The sequence below is a fragment of the Callospermophilus lateralis genome, chromosome 13 (genome assembly GCF_048772815.1).
Source record: "Callospermophilus lateralis isolate mCalLat2 chromosome 13, mCalLat2.hap1, whole genome shotgun sequence".
Lineage (NCBI taxonomy): Eukaryota > Metazoa > Chordata > Mammalia > Rodentia > Sciuridae > Callospermophilus > Callospermophilus lateralis.
The window spans coordinates 76,234,604-76,253,355 of NC_135317.1; the positions used below are offsets into that span (position 1 = coordinate 76,234,604).

At 44.2% G+C, this 18,752-nt stretch overlaps 1 protein-coding gene across 5 annotated transcripts in view; it reads left to right on the forward strand.

The window, feature by feature from the left end:
- Positions 1 to 1,868: 1,868 nt before the first annotated feature.
- Pm20d1 (peptidase M20 domain containing 1) overlaps positions 1,869 to 18,752 on the forward strand; it is a 29,232-nt gene continuing 12,348 nt past the window's right edge. For 3 of the 5 annotated variants that reach the window (XM_076832082.1, XM_076832080.1, XM_076832079.1), the window contains exons 1-12: positions 1,869 to 2,122; positions 4,678 to 4,764; positions 6,361 to 6,593; positions 7,262 to 7,348; positions 7,859 to 7,992; positions 8,405 to 8,524; positions 9,370 to 9,445; positions 9,889 to 9,950; positions 10,171 to 10,249; positions 13,137 to 13,208; positions 16,265 to 16,433; positions 18,236 to 18,335. In XM_076832082.1, coding sequence (XP_076688197.1) covers positions 1,954 to 2,122; positions 4,678 to 4,764; positions 6,361 to 6,593; positions 7,262 to 7,348; positions 7,859 to 7,992; positions 8,405 to 8,524; positions 9,370 to 9,445; positions 9,889 to 9,950; positions 10,171 to 10,249; positions 13,137 to 13,208; positions 16,265 to 16,433; positions 18,236 to 18,335 — 1,388 coding nt within the window. In that variant the 5' untranslated portion in view covers positions 1,869 to 1,953. The remainder of the gene's footprint in view (positions 2,123 to 4,677; positions 4,765 to 6,360; positions 6,594 to 7,261; positions 7,349 to 7,858; positions 7,993 to 8,404; positions 8,525 to 9,369; positions 9,446 to 9,888; positions 9,951 to 10,170; positions 10,250 to 13,136; positions 13,209 to 16,264; positions 16,434 to 18,235; positions 18,336 to 18,752) is intronic. The other 2 variants (XM_076832083.1, XM_076832084.1) reach the window with 1 other exon arrangement.

An 18,752-nucleotide genomic window follows, 5' to 3' on the forward strand; every position in this document is an offset into this window, starting at 1 on the left:
ATATAAACATGTATACCCATGTTTATAGCAGCGTCATTCACAAATTCATAATAGCCAACCCATGGAACTAGCCTAGGAGTCCACCAACAGATGAATGAATAAAAAAAACCCTGATATTTATATAAAGGGAAATCAATAATACAATTATAAAAATATAATATATAACAATATAATTTGGCCAATATCATTCTCCAACAGTTCCTTCACCAGGTCCCCTTTTTCTAACTCTATGGATCTCCCTTCAATTTTCATGAAACCATTCCCTCACCTCTTTTCCTTTTTCCACTCCAGCTTTCACATAAGAGAGAAAACATTCAAATCGACTTTCTGAGTTTGGCTTGTTTCATCTCTACTCATTTTCCTGCAAATGACATGTAAATATAACTTCCCACTCGGTATATTGACTCCTAAAAGTCAATAAACATAACAAAACGGGCAAAAGATTTTTTTTTCTTTTTAAAATTTATTTATTTTACAGTAGAATGCATTTTGACATATTGTACACAAATGGAGCACAACTTCTCATTCCTCTGGTACATGGTGCAGAGTCACTCCAGTAGTATAATCATATATATATATATATATATATATATATATATATATATATATATATATATAGTAATAATGTCTGTCTCTTTCTTCTGTCCTGCCCAACCCCTCCCCTCATTCTCCTCTACACAAACCAACAGTCTTAGTGTAACTTGCCTAGAATGGCAAAAAGCACTATTAACATTAATATTAGGATACTTTAAATTAATCTGGGCAAGTGGTACATACCTTTAATCCCAGCAACTGGGGAGGCTGAGGTAGGATGATTAGAAATTCAAGGCCAGTCTCAGCAATTTAGCAAGACCCTCAGCAACATAGTGAGATGCTCTCTCAAAATATAAAAATAAAAAGGGCTGGAGACTTAGCTCAGTGGTAAAGCACCCCTGGGTTCAATCCCTAGTACAAAAAACAAAAACCAAACTTTCAAGAAATACCTGAATAGAAGCAAACCCGCTAAGCTGGTAAACTGGTATTTCTTTTTTCCTTTCTTTCCTCCCCTCTCTTACTGTCACACTAAGTTGCTGAGGACCTCGCTAAATTGCTGAGGCTGGCCTTGACCTTGCAGTCCTCCTGCCTCTGCCTCTAGAGTTGCTGGGATGGCAGAAGTGTGTCACTTCCCCCCCTAAATGGTATTTCAAAGCATTATCTATAAACAGATAAATTATCTTCCAATTTCAGATGAAATCAAGTCCGGAACCCGCAAAGCTCCCCCACAGAACCTAGGGAATGAGTTGTGGTAAACTTCAGGAGAAGCCAAACACCATAGTACGGTCTGGTAAGATTTGTTCATCTTACTTTGCTTTCTCCTCGCTTTAATTTGGATTTGCAGCCGGGCGCAGGGGCACAGGCCTGTAATCCCAGCGGCCCAGGAGGCTGAGACAGAAGGATCGCGAGTTTAAAGTTAGCCTCAGCAATGGCGAGGCGCTAAGCAACACAGTGAGACCTAAATAAAATACATTTTGTAGGGCTGGGAATGTGGTTTAGTACTTGAGTCCCTCAGAATTCAATCCCCAGTACCCTCCCCCCACCAAAAATAAAAATAAAAAAAAAATTTGGATTCGCCGTCACACGGCAAGGCATTTACTAGTGTCTCAAAGCAGAAAAGCCAAGCGCCGACAAGACCTTTACCCTCATCTGGAGCCCTATCTCACCTCAGCCCTTCAGTAACCTGCTACTGGACGAGAAACCACAACCCCCAAAAGGCCTTGCGGGGACTGGGGCGGAGTCTTTGCGTCGATTGGTTGTTCCACAGCCCAAACAAGCGGTGATTGGCCATATCTGGTAATGGGGTGGAGCTAATTCAGATAGCGAGAATTGGAGCACTGACAGAACCAGGCAGGAGATCTGGGCGTTTAGGTCCAAACTTCGGCGGCGGGCGACAGGTAGCAGAGACTCCAGAGAAGCATGGCTCGGTGTAATGTTTGCGTGGTGGCCCTGGCGGCTGTGTTGCTGCTAGTTTTTGCCATTGTCTCCAGATCCAATGGCCTGAAGGGCAGGGAGTTTCAGAGGGCGTCGCGAATACCTTCTGAGTTCAGCGAAGAGGAGCTCGTCGCTATGAAAGAGGCGCTGAAAGGTGAACCTGGGTCCCCTTCACCAACTTGAGTCCCCCGGTTCTCCGGTCAACCCGTGACTCCCGTTTCCCTCGGCAGAAGGGCCGCTGCTCAAGTCGGAGCTCCTCCCCATACCCAGCCGGGTCCCAGCACACCATGCCCTTACCTGGGGTTCGCCCCTCTCCCCCTTGACCTGGTTTCTGTGACTTTGGTGTTCCCTGTCTCGCCTGGAGGCTCCACCTTCGCTCCTCTTGTCATGTCCGCCTCCCACCCTACACAGTCTCCAGTGTTCCGACAGCTTTTGTTTGAACAGCACTTTCAGCCTTTGGAAATTTTCACATTTGTTAAATCCTTGTGGTATCTTAAAATAAGACTAAATGATCTCTGTACTGTCTCCAGAGAAGAGGAATTGAGGCATAGATCAAGTGACCTTCTCCATGGTCCCACAACAAGGAATGGTCACTGGGTGTCAACATCTAATATCCAGGAGTATTCACTGGGTTCCAGATTGCTCTCGGGATTATAGAATGTTCCTGAGGTATGGGATGTTCCCAATTCCCTTTCCTAATGGAAGAACTAACAATGCTGACAACTCATTCATTTAAATCTCTGTTTTCCAGGTGAAAAGAGGAAACTTTCTGTTGAGTACTAGATCCTGTGGGATAATGAGATCCTTCCTCCCACGGGGCTTCACTCCAGTCTTTTCCCTTTCATTAAGTAGTGGATTAAAAGAAACTGCCTACATAAACATGTGCAGGCAGATGCAGGGAACAAATGCTAACCCCTATGTTTGGAGATGGATTGTGCACATGCTGGAGTGATAGGCCTGGGAGGTAGAGAGGGCTTTCCCTAAGCGTAGTATAAATAGTCCTTTGAAAGTCAGCAGGCAGTTGCTCAAGAGTCTCTCTGCACTGGAGAAAGCAAATGTTTACATAAGAACCTAAGGTAGTACCTGACAGGTAGTACACACCTGTAATCCAGCTACTCAGGAGACTGGAGCAGGAAAATCACAAGTTCCAGGCCTGCCTGAGCAATTTAGTGAGACCCTGTCACAAAATAAAATTTTTAAAAATGTCTGAGAATGTGGCTCAGAGGCTGAGCACTACTGGGTTCAATTCCCAGTAGCACACACCCGGAAGAAAATAAATAGATAGATAGATGATAAACAAACAAACCTAGAGAAGTGACCTCATAGCAATGTGGCTTAGAACTCTCAGCAGGGTGCAAAACACCTGAGTTCTGAGTTTCCGTCTGCTCTTGGGTAGACAGTTTTAATATTTTTGAACCTTGAATTTCCCATCTATGTGGCAGGCTATGATGTTATAGGGATGATCCTTAGCAAAATTGAACAGAGAAGTCCATTTGTCACTCAGAGGCATCCCCTGGAGACCAAGCTGCTCCAAGTGAATGTGTCTGAGCAGTGTTCTCAGGTGCCTTTCTAATCAAATGTCCTCATGACCCATTGTGCCCCCCCCCAGTGGTGTTTACATTTGACAATAGAATCCTTTCAGTCTTTAAAGACTTTAAGATTTAAAGGGATGAGCTTCATGACAAGTCAGGAACTGAAACCTGCACAGGGAGGATGAAACTAAGGACTGATGAACCTGTTTAGGAGCATCTTAATCCTTATTTCCCCAGGCATCTTGTGCCCCAATGTTGGCTTGGTTGAAAGGTCAGTGAAACTCTGGATGAGCCAGTCCATGAGGAACAATCTGCTCTCTACGCAGATGAGCATATAAGCCTCATTGATTTAGGGTCCCAGGACAGTGGGCAAAGACTTGAGACTGATAAAACCTAGATTTATCAGAGGGAGTGATGATTTAATAGGCAGAGTGAGGTCTTAGGAAGCAATTTGTAGTCACTTTCTACTCAGGATCAAAAAATCTACTGCCTTTATTTTCCTTAAAGAATTAGTTTTAAAAAACTCAGAAGACCTTCTTTTAAATTCTGGTTCTGCTCTTTGTTCCTGGGCAATCTCTGGCATCTGGCAGCTCACTTAACCTTGCTAAACTTGTTTCCTCATCTTTTAATTAGGGAAAATAATGATGGCCTCCAAAATTGTTTTGCCCTCTGCAATAAGATAATGAATGCAAAAGAACTTTTTAAACCAGATGAGGTGGCACATGCCTGTATTCCCAGCAACTCAGGAGAATGAGGCAGAAAGGTTGCAGATTTGAGGCCTTAGTTAGTAAGCCTCTGTCTTAAAATAAGAACTGGGATTTGTCTTAGTGGTAAAGCATTCCTGGTACTGTTAGAAATAAAAATAAAATCAAAACAACTTACCCACAGAGGACTTGGGAAAAAACAATGATTGTTATATTTTGACTAACCTTTATCCAAAGAGGACCAGAAAAGTGTTTCAGATTTTGGAATATTTGCATTGAATTTACCACTTGAGCATCCCTAATCTGAAAATCCAAAATATGAAATGCTCCAAAATCCAAAACACTTTGAGTATACTATTGACACTTAAATTTTTTTGGTTTTCAGAGTGCTTGGGCTTTCAATTTTTTTTAATCAAAAATGCCCAACCCATATCTCTGTAATATTTCCTCTTTGTCTGTTTAACTCTTGACAGGTGCCATCCAGATTCCAACAGTGTCTTTCAGCCATGAAGAGTCCAACTTCACAGCCCTGGCTGAGTTTGGAGAATACATTCATAAAGGTCAGCTGTACACTGTGGGTGAGGAGTGGTAGAGTGATAAAGAAGCATATTTTGTCACTGATCAGAGAAAAAAGTCTAATTTCTAAAGGTATTTTTGAGTTTTCACATCGAGGGAAGGTATAAAAGGGAGAATCCAAGAGCTACAGTGGAGGCAGAGTAGGCACTATAGGTTTTCCCTTTGAAGAACTAAGCCATGTAATTGTCGGATTGGAGTTTGAACTCTCTCAATGTTTGCCTTAAATATGTGTCATTCAATAAATATTATATAATCAAAACATAGAACTAACGATTCCTCCCACCTGTGCAAATGTCCAAAACTGTGCCCTGTGTATCTCCCATCCCCACCTGCCCTCACACACCTGAACCCATACATGTACTCCACCTGTTGAGGCCTACTCAGACTCATTACTAACACATTTCTAAGCCTCTAGACAGTCAACAACTTTAAGCTGTCACTTCAGTCCTCCTCCCTTCATCCCCATCATCCATCGAGCACAGAGCTAGGAAGGATGGCTCTGAGGCGGAAAGGAGTCTTAAAATTCCCCTGTTGGCCTGTGAAAATCTTATGGAGAATTGGGAGGACCCTCTCCTAAGTCCTTTATAAAGCAGTCCCTCTAAAGTGGCCTAGGAGCAGGAGGTAGCTGCTTCTCCAGCACTCTGGGACAAATGGTTTAGTCATCAAACTGGAGGACCAGGCTGGAAGTCTTTACCAAACAGCTGATAAAAATAGGGAAATAAGGGGCTGGGGTTGTGGCTCAGTGGTAGAGCGCCTGCCTCACACGTGTGAGACCCTGGGTTCGATCCTCAGCACCACATAAAAATAAATAAACAAAATAAAGATATTGTGCCCATGTATAACTAAAAAAATATTTTAAAAATAGGGAAATAAATATACAATTACAGTAAACTATTTTATCTATTTGACACACTAAAATCACATTCTTCTTCCATTTTGTTTCCAGGTATCTGAAGAGGAATATGTGGATTCTTCCAACAAAGCCCACAGGAGAGAAAAGCTCTTTCTCACATGAGAAAACACTTTCTCTAAAGCCACCTATGTTAAGATCTCCCAGTAATCTGAATAATTAACCCTGGGGACATCTACACCTGCACACAGAAGTGTGACCTTGTGCCAAACACAGCAATCTTTATCTCCATATAACACAAACTGTAGGAATGCTGTTTTCTTAAAAGTAACTCCAAATATGTTTTAATGTAGGGCTCATGTTTGGCTCTGAGTAATTTGTATACTGGGAACTACTATGTTCAAATTTTAACAAAATCCTCAACTTCAGAGATTTCTATATGTGGTAGCATGTTAAAGGTCAGACTGAGCCAGATCTGGAGATATTTACCGTTTTAATGGTGGAATCTTTGCATGTTATTACATGATAACAGTACACTAAAATATGTGGAAGAGGAGATTCAGAGATTGAACAGGCAGATCAAAATTCAGACTAGCTTTGTCCCAGAGGTTTCTTAAAGGAGGATGTACATTTTTAAAAAGAGACAGAGAGAGAGCACAAAATGATAGAAAGACCAAAAGAAACTGTTAAACCTGACTTTCTCTCCTGTTTTATATCCCTTGGTCTCTAGTCTTTCCTACAGTGTTCAACACCAGCTTTATCCGGCATGAAGTTGTGGGAAACTACAGCCACCTGTTTACTATCCAAGGCTCAGAGCCCAGTCTGCAGCCCTACATGCTGATGGCTCACTTTGACGTGGTGCCTGCCCATGAAGAGGGCTGGGAGGTGCCGCCCTTCTCAGGGCTTGAGCGTGATGGCTTCATCCATGGTCGGGGGACACTGGACAACAAGAACTCTGTGATGGTCTGAAATGCTATTTTATCTGCCTTGGGGTCCCTAAAGATCAATCTGGGAATGCAGTGTTTGGCTGACTTCTGGGAGGAAGAAGGTGATGGTAGAAAAACTCCTGATTCCAGGAGAACTGGGCTCCAGCCATCAGTTGTCACTTCCTTTTTTAAAATTTTTATTTATTTATTTATTTATTTATTTATTTATTTATTATTATTATTATTGGTACTAGGGATCTAAACCCAGGGATGCTCTACCACTGACCTACATTCCAGCCCTTTTTATTTTTTATTCTGAGACAGGGTCTCTATAAGTTGCAAAGGCTGGTCTCAGGCTTGTGATCCTCCTGACTCAGCTTCCCAAATCACTGGGATCGCAGGCGTGTGCCACGATGCCTGGCTCTTACTTCCTTTCTGTAGACCTTGACTTCTCAAGTGTATAGGAATTAGAGCAGATAATCCGCCAGGAAGGACCCTTTCAGGGTCCTGGTAATTGGTGCTTTTCTCCAGGTAGTGAAGGTTTTATGCAGAGGTCTGCTTCCCCATAACTAGTCCCCTGGAACCTGCAAATTTGTTCTTTAAAGAGAGTCTATAAGATGCTAGTTCCACCAGCACTGATGCAAGAAGCTGTCTCTGCTTAGATAATAAATTTTTCTCCTCTTCCATGGTACTTCTGAACCCTAGGCAATCCTTCAGGCCTTGGAACTTCTACTGACCAGGAACTACAAGCCTCGAAGATCTTTCTTCATTACTCTGGGCCATGATGAGGAGGTAGAGGCAACTCACCCTAAATCTATCTCTAGGGCCCCTGTTGGGGGAGGCAGGTACTTCACCTGAGTCCATTGTGTTTTTCCAGGGTCTTTGTGATATGGCATAGAGGCCTGCCAACTTCTCTGTGTATCTATGTGCCACAACTATCTAAGGACCATGACCAAAACTCAGGTTCCTGGGTCCTTATGCCATAGAATATTTAGCAAGCTCTGTGGTAATATTTGAGGCAGGCAGGTAGACCATCAGCTGCACCCTGTGAAACATTTGTGTAATAGAAAAAGAACTGAACAGGGAAATCAATGACTGCATTTTATTTCCAGTAATACCACTCAGTTTGTGGACAAATCACTGCACTCTCTAGGTCCCAGTTTCTTCATTTGTGAAAATGAGGGGCACCGAGTACCTCCAGCTCTTACATTCCAGGATTCTGTAAAACAGAATCATCTCCTGTATCTGTGGAGGTCTGTTTCTGGTCCAAAAAGACTGTGACTCTGAGTTCAATGTCTGCAGGTGTCAGGAACAAATGGGGCTCAAAAGATGTCAGCACTGCTACAGGCCAGGGGTGTCCAGCTAGCCTTCATTGTGGACGAGTGTGGTTTCATCTTGGATGGTTTCATTCCCAATCTCCAAAAGCCCTTTGCCATGTGAGTAAGGTACCCCATCCCCCACCTTGGAAGAAGTTTGCACCTTATTTGAGGTGACCCCAGTCTGGTATGTATAAGCCATGCTGGAACTCCTGTTGCCTTACCACCCTAATCTCCAACCTGTCCTGGGTTTCCCCTTCCTCTGCTCCTCTTGTGTGTGGGTGGCTGGGTTTTGTTTGTTTGTTTGTTTTGTGGTGCTGGGGATTAAACCCAGGGCCTTGTGCTTTCAAGGCAAGCACTCTACCAACTGAGCTGTATCCCTTGCCCTTCCTTTGTGCCTCTAGCATAGATTTCTTAAAGCAGTATGAAGCTTCCTCCTAGCCCACCAGACCATACAGATGGGCCTGTGGGCCTGTGGATTCATTCATGATGAAAAGAAATCAGAAGGACCATCTCTGATCCCCTTCCACAGGATTTCCATCTCAGAGAAGGGTGCAATTGACCTCATGCTGCAAGTGAACATGACTCCAGGCCACTCTTCAGCACCGCCAAAGGAGACAAGCATTGGCATCCTCTCAGCCGCTCTCAGCAGGTAAGCCCCTCCAGGACCTGGACCCATGTGAGACTTGGAAATAAAGACCTGGCATTTTTCCACTTTGGCTTTGAGGAGCCTAAAGTTCCTTCCCTGTAGCTGGGCTAGGAAACCAGGGTGTAGGCCACAGGAGGGACAGAACTATCCGCGCCCAGGCAAGGGTTGGGTTCAGAAGAGGATCCATCAGTGCAGCCCTATGGCAAGCAGGGACCAGCAGATAAAAGCTAGGCCGGCAGCTCAGTAGTCCAGAGTCCAGCTAAGCAGTCTGAAATCACAGATCATCAATGATTAGTAGAGCTGGCTAAATTCTCTGTCTGCCCTGGCAAGAGGACAAAGGTAAATAAAGGGTGGCGGGCTGTGGATGAGAACAGCAGGGTCTATAACAACACTCACCTATATGGCTGGGTTTTCTTAGCAAAGTGGGAAAGAGAACTACCTGCATTCAAATACAAAACGAATAGCTGTCATGGTCAAGGCTTTGTGCCAGGGAAGAGGTGTACAGTAAGGAATAAAACAGTCCGCATCCTCAAGGAACTCATAATTGGGAGAGGAGATTGACAATTCTGCCGCAGTGTGGTAGGTGCTATGAGACAGGATGTCAGAGACGGGCACAGGACAAGGTGGGTAAGAAGGGACTCTAACTTGGACTTGGTGGACAGGAAAAGCTCCTGCTGGTGGAGTGGAGGTAGTTATGTGAGTACTTGACTTCTTCAGAATGGTTGGGTGATGGAAGTGATGAGGGTGGGCATGGATAACAGACCTCCTGACCAGACTGGGTAAAACTTGTGCCTGTCTCCCTCCTCTTTGATCTTTGCTAAGTCTTGAGAACTCTGTTTCTCTTCCAGACTGGAGCAGACGCCAATGCCAAACATGTTTAAAAGTGGACTGTTGAAGACGACGTTGCAGCAACTGGCAAGCGAGGTGTGGGAAAGAGTACCACTCCTCCCCAGTGCTGGAAAGGACCAAAATGGTGGCAGAGAAGTCACAGTTGGAGTGATAAAAGGGCCCCAGTGCTAACCAGTGCTCTGCCCATTCTCATCTAACCACAACCAGTGGCTGAGCCAAAATGAGGGATCTGACTTATTTCCTGGGGCTGCTAGGGCATATCTGAGAACTAATGCACCCAAGTCCCCTTTTGGACTTGGTTCCCACTCAACCTAGTAGGTGGTGAGCAATCATTCTGGCCAATCAGCTAAGCCTAGCCAGGTAGAAACTGCCTGGGTCTCTAGCAGAATGAACTGGCTGCTCTTCTGATCGCTGAGGGCCCTGAGGCAGATCAGAAGTAGGAAGATCCAGGCTGCAGGAACAATGACCCTACAGTGCTGAGCCCTCTGATCCTGCTAACCTCATTCTTTCCCTTTCAGTTTTCCTTTCCTACCAATATAGTCTTGAGCAACCTGTGGTTGTTTGGGCCCCTTGTAAGCAGGTAAGCATTCTTACCTTCTCTGCACCTCCCACCCAAACCTACCCCTCCCCTTGATTCACTTGAACCTGACTAATGAACTCAGCCACAGACACTACATCTAATCCAATACGGGTTGTCTCTCTCAGCCTGAAAGATTTTTGAGGTCAGGAAAAGTGAATGAAGTTTCTTTCCCCATTGGATAGTTCTTCCCAATGTCTGACTTTAAATCTTTTTGTTTTAGGATATTGGAGAGAAATGATGTGACCAATGCACTGATCAGGACCACCACAGCGCTTACCATGTATAATGCAGGGGTCAAGGTAACATTGCCTGGCTTTCCCATTTACCATCTCCTTATTGCCCGTTCACGCCTCCATCCTGCAGCTTTGTCTAAAGACTTTCCCTTCCTTCTCTGACTACAGTTTGAATAGGAAGGGCCACTAATGAACTGTCCTGTGACATCTGTTGGGTAAGCCTCAAGAGAAAGGAGTCTGGTCAAGGCCTAGAAACTCTCTGAAATTGTTGGCCAAATTCTATATGTATAATAGGATGCAGTGGCACATGCCCCCAATCCCAGCAACTCAGGAGGCTGAGGCAGGAGGATCACAAGCTCAAGGCCAGCCTCAGCAACTTAGAAAGACCCATCTAAAAACAAAAACTAAAATAGGCTGAAGATGTAGCTCAGTTGTAGAATGCCTCTGGGTTTACCACAAAAATGCGGGTGTGTGTGTGTGTGTGTGTGTGTGTGTGTGTGTGTGTATGTGCATATTTTAGTGGGAATGCTGCCTCTTGGGTCTACCCCATGCCAAAAATAAAAAAAAAAAATTACACTAGTGTGAAGAAGGGTTGTTTGGGAGTTGGTTCCTTTGACCTTTGCTTAAGCTGTAATTTAACAGGCTTTATATTTACTTAGCACTTTGTACATGTCAACTAGAGTTTTCTAAGCATTTCACCATCAAAGATCTTTTTTAAATTTTCCCTATATTTTGAAAGATTTACCACTTAATAATGAGTAATCAATGTACTCTCTCGGTGTTACTCTTAGTTGAAAGAGAAACTCGCCGCCATTTATAAAATCTATCATGTGCGTGATAGATATACAACACTTAAAACGTGGTATATTATCATTTCTCAAAAATCTATGAAATATTGGCCAACCTTAGCAAACATAATTTCTTTCTTTTTTTTGCGGGGGGGAGGCAGTATTCCAGGGATTGAACTCAGGGGTGCCCTGTCACAGCTATATCCCTAGCCCTTTGTTTGTTTTGGTTTTGGTATTTTGCTTTTTGGTTCTTGGGTTTGGTGTTTTTTGTTTGGGGTTTTTTATTTTTATATTTTTAAGACAGGGTCTTACCTAATTGCCAAGACTGGCCTTGAACTTGCAATCCTCTTGTCTCAGCCTCCCAAGTTACTGAGATTATAGGTAGGAGTCACCATGCCTGATTTGTAATTTCTATATGAAGCTTACTTTTCTAAAAATAAGTTTTAGTTGATTCAATGCTTTGATAAATTTTTATTCCAAAATTATTTTTCAGCTAATTGGTTTATTTCCATTCAGATGTCCATTAAGAGGCATCTTCTTGGACTAGGGTAGCTCAGTAGTAGAGCACTTGCCTCACATGTATGAGGCACTGGGTTCAATCCTCAGCATCAAAATAAATAAATAAAATAAAGATATTGTTTCCATCTACATCTAAAAAAATATATTTATTTTTTTTTAAAAAAGAGTCATCTCTGTTAAAAGAACCAAGCCTAGCCACACAAATAGACCTTTCTGAAATCTTTTTTTTCTTTCTTTTTTATACTGGGGAATGAACCCGGGGGCACTTAACCACTGAGCTACATCCTTTTTATTTTTTTCTCTTGAGACAGGGTATTGCTGAGTTGCTGAGGGCCTTGCTAAGTGGATGAGGCTGGCTTTGAACTTATAATTGTCCTGCCTCAGCCTCCCAAATTTCTGGGATTACTGGCATGCACCACTACGCCTGGCTCCCATTCTGAAATCTTGAAGGAAGTTAGACTACTCCTATAACTATCAGTGCCACCATCACAACTTCTGGGGACACCATTCCCCAAGAATACAATGTGACCTCCAGAAGTTCTTGTAATCTGGAGCTCAAATTGAATATAAGTGAATGGTGTTTCAGAATTAAGTCCTGGCATAGCTGACTGGTGAGTTCAGTGAGTCACCTGACTCAAGCCATCTGTACCAGCTGCCTATAGTGTTCACCTGAATAACAGTACTGTATCCTTACATTTGAATGGTGTTTTCGTCCCCCACTGCTTTCACATTACTCCATTTGATCCTTCTGAGAGCCTTAGGAGTATTACTGTCCCACTCTCCAGTTAAGAAAACAGGCACAAAGAGGTTATAGTTATTAAAAATCACACAGCCAATTTGTGATGGGTGGCTAATATTTTTTTTTTAAGTACTGAGGATTGAACTCAGGGGTGCTCTACCACTGAGCTACATCCCCAGTCCTTTTATTTTTTATTTTGAGACAGAGTCTCACTAAGTTGCCCAGGCTGTCCTTAAACTCACAATCCTCTTGCCTCAGCCTCTTGAGTTGTTGGGATTATAGGTCTGCGCCAACCTGCCTGGCTCACAAGGCCAATTTGTAACACCCTAATCTGTCCCTAGCCATGTGTTTTTTTACATACTTGTTCAAAAAATGGTATACAGTCAGAGAATCTGTTCTCATTCAGCCTTCCAGGAAAAATAATCCCTCCAAAATATGCCTTCTTCCATTAGTCCTGGGTTCTTCCTCTTTGAACAAAGAATAGAGTCATATTTCACAAATGGACACAAGAAAATCCCATCCCCATCATAATCCCCATAGGGTTCAAACACACTATAACCGAGGCCCATTAGGAAGCACTAACATTATCAGAAATGTCCAGGTTGCCCTGAGAAAGTGCTCACAGAGGTTCCCAATGGTACAACTCAGGGTCATCACAGAGAAAACAATCCTTTCTGGGCAGCTGTGACTCCCTCCAGGATCAAGAAGCATAAAGATCTGGCCTGAATATAACCCCATGTCAAGGACCCAGAGAAGACAAAGGCAGACTAAGAAAATTAAACCCAGGATCTTTATATCAAATCCGCTTCCTCTGCCCCTGCGGGTGGTAATTGGTACTTCCTGGGCGGAGATGAGTTGTGGAAAACTTGAGGTTGGCTCAGGCCAGGGTTTGTGGTTTTCTCCTTAGGTGAATGTCATCCCCCCAGTGGCCAAAGCCACAGTCAACATCCGGATTCACCCTGCACAGACCGTTGTGGAGGTACGTGTCATATGTTCTAGACAATACTAGACAATACGTTCGTCATCAAGGAGGTGGGGCCCTCAGGACGTGGGTTAAGCTACAACATAGGGCAGAGCCAGTCTCTCCTTTGTTCAATCTACAAGTTCTAAAGGCATCCTATTGCTACTTGGCTAGGATAGGAGATCTCTGGTTTGGGGAACTTGGAGTCTGGGGGTAGGAGACAAGTACAAATAAATTAGAGCATTGTAGCAAATATATATAGTGGGCTTGCTCTGCGTCAGGTACCCTCCTGAGCTATACATGCATGTGCACACTCATCAGGTCCTCATGGCCACCCTGTGAAGTGGCAACTGCAATATCCTCATTGGCCTGGTGAGAACTGAGACACAGAGCAATGCAGCAGCTAAGCAGTATAGTCAACAAGTGCACATCTAGCAGTTCAGTTCCAGAATGTTCTAACCACAGCTCAACACTATGATTATAACAATTAGGGATGAACAAATTACCATAGGACCATTGCAAGGGAGACTGATGCTACTGTGGAGGGTCAACAAAAATCTTTTCTGACCTCTAGAAATTTGAGTAGGGGCCTTAAAGGATCACCAGGACTTTTCTAGAAGTAAGATATTCGTTATTACTAAATAAGATAAACTGGGGGAGAGTAGTAGAAGATAAAAGATTGGTAGAAGATGGATTTGTAGCTTGGAGATGGAGACTTGTGTGCCATGCTGAGGACTTGAACTCTGATCTGTGGACAGGAGGGAACTTTCAGAAATCTTCAGAAAGCACCAGAATAGATTTGCTGTGAGGGAGATAATGTTGGTGGCAATGCAGAGGACATGCTGAAGTAGAGAAAGAAGCTTCTGCAATGTCTCAGGCAATGCATGTTCAAAACCGAGGCCAAGGTCACAGGGTAAAAGAAGGAGCATTCACTTCAAGAGAGAAAGGTCCAACGGGATAGGGTTTTATATATGACTGTGTACTGAAACGCAAAGTCTTTAACCTGGGTAGTTGACCAGGCACTCATTCCTTTGATCAAGATTGTAAACTCAGGAAGAAGAGCAAGTTCAATGAGAAATACAACAGCTTTGAAGCTTAAGATGTGTATAACATAGTAACAGGCAATTATAAATACTGCAGGTCTGGAGAGAGACATGAACCAGAGGTACAAACTGGAGTGTTATTAACATAATTGGAACCTCCTAGGCAATGATGAGTATCAGGACAAAAAAAACTGGTGCTATTGGAAAATATTCCAGGAACCAGACCTTCTGTGGGGTCAAACAAGTCTTCCCTGAGAGAGTGACATCTGAGATGAAAGCTTCAGGGTGAATAGGAGTTACACAAAATGTTTGATATCTGTAAGAAATGCCAGCTTTCTGGTTGGACCAAAAAGAATTCAAAGGTTATTCTGACCCCTCAAAAATGGGCTGGGGGTGTAACTCAGTGGTAGACACTTGCCTAACATGCGTAAGGCCCTGGGTTTGATCCCCAGCACTGCAAAACAACAACAAATTAATCTAAAAGGCAACCAACAATTATCACATTCTGTGATCCTTTCTCCTAAATTATTCCCCTTGGGGATTTCATCCGTCCTCACACAGGGAGGGAAGCACACTCCTCTTTGTAGATTGGGGAGTGGGTCAGTGGCCTGCCCCGAGTCCTCTAGCACTGGGTGAGGGGTGACTATGCCGCTTTTCATCAGGTGCCAACCATTGTCCATTCCCTAGGGTCTCATAGGGCCAGGAAATCACTACATTCCCCTCATTGAGCTTCTTTCCACCAGTTTTTTTCCAGCCTCATTCCAACTCCATGCCCTTTGCAAGGGCTGTTTTCCACCCAGCAGGCTTTCATCTCCCTAGGTCATGGCACTCTTCCCTCCTCTCTTCCCCACCACAGAGGCCTTCCTTCCCAGCCTATCTGATGAAACCCCTGGGATCCCCAGGCCCACCCTGCCCACCTGCCCACCTGCCCACCAAGGAATGGAAAACTTCCATCCATCAAAGCTCACAGAGCCCACTCATCATGGTCACTGCCATGACCCTAGTGCCCCAGCTTTATGGGTCAGGAACATGGCCTAAGGCTGCATGCACAGATCTTTGGGTAGACCTGGTGGGAACCAGGCAGCCCTAAGAGTCCTCCTTTTCCATCTTCCAATGATGTCTCCCATGTTCCAGATGTTGATCAGCTCCAACACTTCTCTGTAAGGAGCAAGAGTCTTCAGAAGTTTAACAGGTTACCATGTAGAAAGGAGATTTATTCTGAATGGCCCTCAACAAGTAGAACTGAGGCCCACTGGGAGAATCCGGGTCTGGTCTGTATCCTTCCTGGGATCAGGGATTTTGCTGATTGCTTCTAGTCATTTCAGGCTGAATTTTCAGGAGTTTCTTCAGGTTCCTTCCTGAGGAAAGGAGGCAAAGAGAGAAGACTTGAATACAAGCATCCCAACTCTTAGCTTTTGTCTGTGTTGAGCTCATCTTCCTGGCTGCAATGCAGTTGGTTACAAACAGGAAGCAGGGATGCCCAGAGAGGGGAAGGAAAAATGTATGGCCTTTTGTCACCTGGGACTCTAGTTGAAGCAGGATCATCCTCTTTGCTGTTGAGATTCCTATTCTAAAGACTCTTTTACACTTTCACCCAGTCTGTGGCTCATGACCTAAGGGGAAATTCAAAAAATTTCCTCACCTGACTCACAGCTATAAGACAAGCCTCCCAAATATTTAGCCAAAATATACCATGCTATAGATTGCTTTCCAGAAAGGGCCAGTTCTTACATCACCTACAGCCAGTCAGTTAAAATTGAGGTCCCAGTGACTCAGGAGGCTGAGACAGGATGACCACAAGTTCAAAGCCGGCCTAGGCAACTTATGGAGACATATTCAAAATAAAAAGAGCTGGGGATGTAGCTCAGTGGTAGAGCACTCCTGGGTTAAATCCCCAGTACCAATAACAAAAAACAAAGTGTCTTTTCTGTAAACCCCAGGGCTCTGCTGGAGAGAAATCAGGACCGTTTAAATTCATATGGTATTTGCAGCTCAGTAAGAAACCTAACCCTCTTTGTTCCCACCATGGAGGTCCTGGAACTCATCAAGAACATTGTGGCTGATGACCGAGTCCAGTTCCACGTGTTGAGAGCCTTTGACCCCCTACCCATCAGCCCCATTGATGACCAGGCCTTGGGCTACCAGATGCTCCAACAGACCATACAGTCTGTCTTCCCAGAAGTCAATACTGTTACTCCAGGTAATGACTTCATCAGCTGTGGTTGGAGAGAGGCGGGGGCTGGAACTGTTTCCTATCCAATGACCACTGCCCCACCCCCACCCCAGCTGTTCATCCTGGAAACAGCTGGCTGCTTCCCCTCCTGATGGGACTGGAACTGTATTTTCCCTTTGGGGTGGAAGTGAGAAAGCAAACAGGAAAGGAGCAGAAACAATAAACTAAATCAGTCAAGCCTGGGTCCTTACTTAACCTAGTCTAGCAAAGACCTGTGCCCCTCTGACAGAGAAAGGAGGATTGGCTGAAAATTCTCCCCCTCTGGAGAAGCCACAGAGGAGCAAGATTCCCCCAGATTCTGATTCCAATTCACTTTTGGATAACAACTCAGCAGCAGGGTTCAGTCATCAGCCCAGAGAAACCTCTTGGACCATCCCCAGCCCCCAGGCTTCTAGCATATCATCCAAATCTATCTATGACAGTGGTTCTCCAAAATGAGAGTGGAAGAGGATCACCTAGAGAACATCTTTAAAATGCAGACCATCTTGGAGATTCCAGTTAGCCAGATCTGGATAGGACTCTGGAACCTGCCTTTTTGACAAATACTCCCAGGGGATTGAGTGGCGACTGACCAGTGTAAGAATCTCTTGTCTACAGTGTAGGAAGAGATGTTCTAGTGTAAAGGCCTCTGTCCACTTTCCCTCCATCTGGGTTTAATTATAGATTTCTCCTAACATCTAGGAGCCCTGGCCCTCACAGCCTCACATGGTCTGTCCCCTCTTGACCTTCAAAGGCTCCCTAATCCTACTTTTTACCTTTTGGGACATTTACAGTCATCTCATCACAGTGGTGAAGCTGTTATAAGAAAAAGGATGGGCAGAAATCATCTGGCAGAAACTCCCACACATGAAGCTACATTTGAAACCAGAAGAAGAAATTGGAACAAAATACAAATTACCATTTCAAATCACCCCACTGCACTTGAATTGATGCTCCAGGGTGTCTTTTCCCAAAGAAGGTGCCTTTCAGGGATAAATCCCAGTCCTTGATGAGTGACCTACTCCTCTGCCCTCAGGAAAGTAGGAGACTGAGAAGAGAACATTCTGGAACTTTCCAAACCTGAGGTTTGACTCTAAAGCAGAATCATCACCCAGAGGATGAGAATGACAGGAAATCATGTTCCACTTAGAGAGGACTGGATTTCATAGCAGTACAATTCCCCAAAGGGTGTTAATTTCTGACCTAGGATACAGAATATAGATCAGGTGATAAAGAAGTTTTATGGTTTCTTTTTTGTACTGGGAACTGAATCCAGGGGTGCTTCACCAGTGAGCCACATCCCCAGCCCTTTTTATTTTTTAATTTTGAGACAGGGTAACTCTAAGTTATTAAGGACTCACTAAATTGCTGAGGTTGCCCTTGAACTAGCAATTCTCTGCCTCAGCCTCCCAAGTTGCTAGAATTACAGGTGTGTGCCACCATGCCTAGCTACATTTATGGTTTCTAAAATAGCAAATGACCATGGCTGTGGGTATGAGGTAAAGATATTAGCCTCCCTGGTCATCAAGGAAAGAGGGCATTTAGCTTCAGATCATTCTAAGGGTATCTCACCAATGCCTTCAGGATTCCAAGTTCCTGGCTGAAATGATGCTTCCTGATGTTTTGAAAAAGGGCAGCTTGTAGGACAAGACAAACATAGGCATAGCTCATAAGTGAGCCTAGCCATTGTTCTATAGTGACCAAGGGGTCCTAATTTTCTAGCCAGCCCACCTGCTGCCACTTTCTGGCTTGGTTTCTCATGGAAAGCCCTCTTCTTCTCCCCTTTCTAGGTACCTGTATTGGCAACACAGACAGCCGACACTACACCAACCTCACCACTGGCATCTATCTGTTCAACCCTGTCTACCTTCAGCCTCAGGACTTCAGAAGGTGAGTGGAACAGGTTTGAGCCACAGTGGGGACACAAAAGACACATGTGACCTGTACCTTCCCAAGTAGACAGACCACAGAATGGAGGAAGCCAGGGTGTATCAAATTAAAATGGAGACATCTTAGAAGCCAACTGTCCTTATTGTTCATCTTGCCACAGCCCAGAATTTGTAGGAATTGCCCCTCTTTTCAAAGGATGGAGAGACAAACAAAGTGGCACATGCCTGTAATCCCAGTGATTCAGGAGGCTGAGACAAGAGGGTCACAAGTTCAAGACCAGCCTCAGCAACTTAGCAAGACCCCATCTTAAAAGTTAAGCTCAGTGATAAAATGCCCAGGGTTCAATCCCTAGTGCCACAAAATAAAATAAAAAGAATGGAGGGCTGAGGCTGTAGCTCAGTGGCAGAGCGCTTGCCT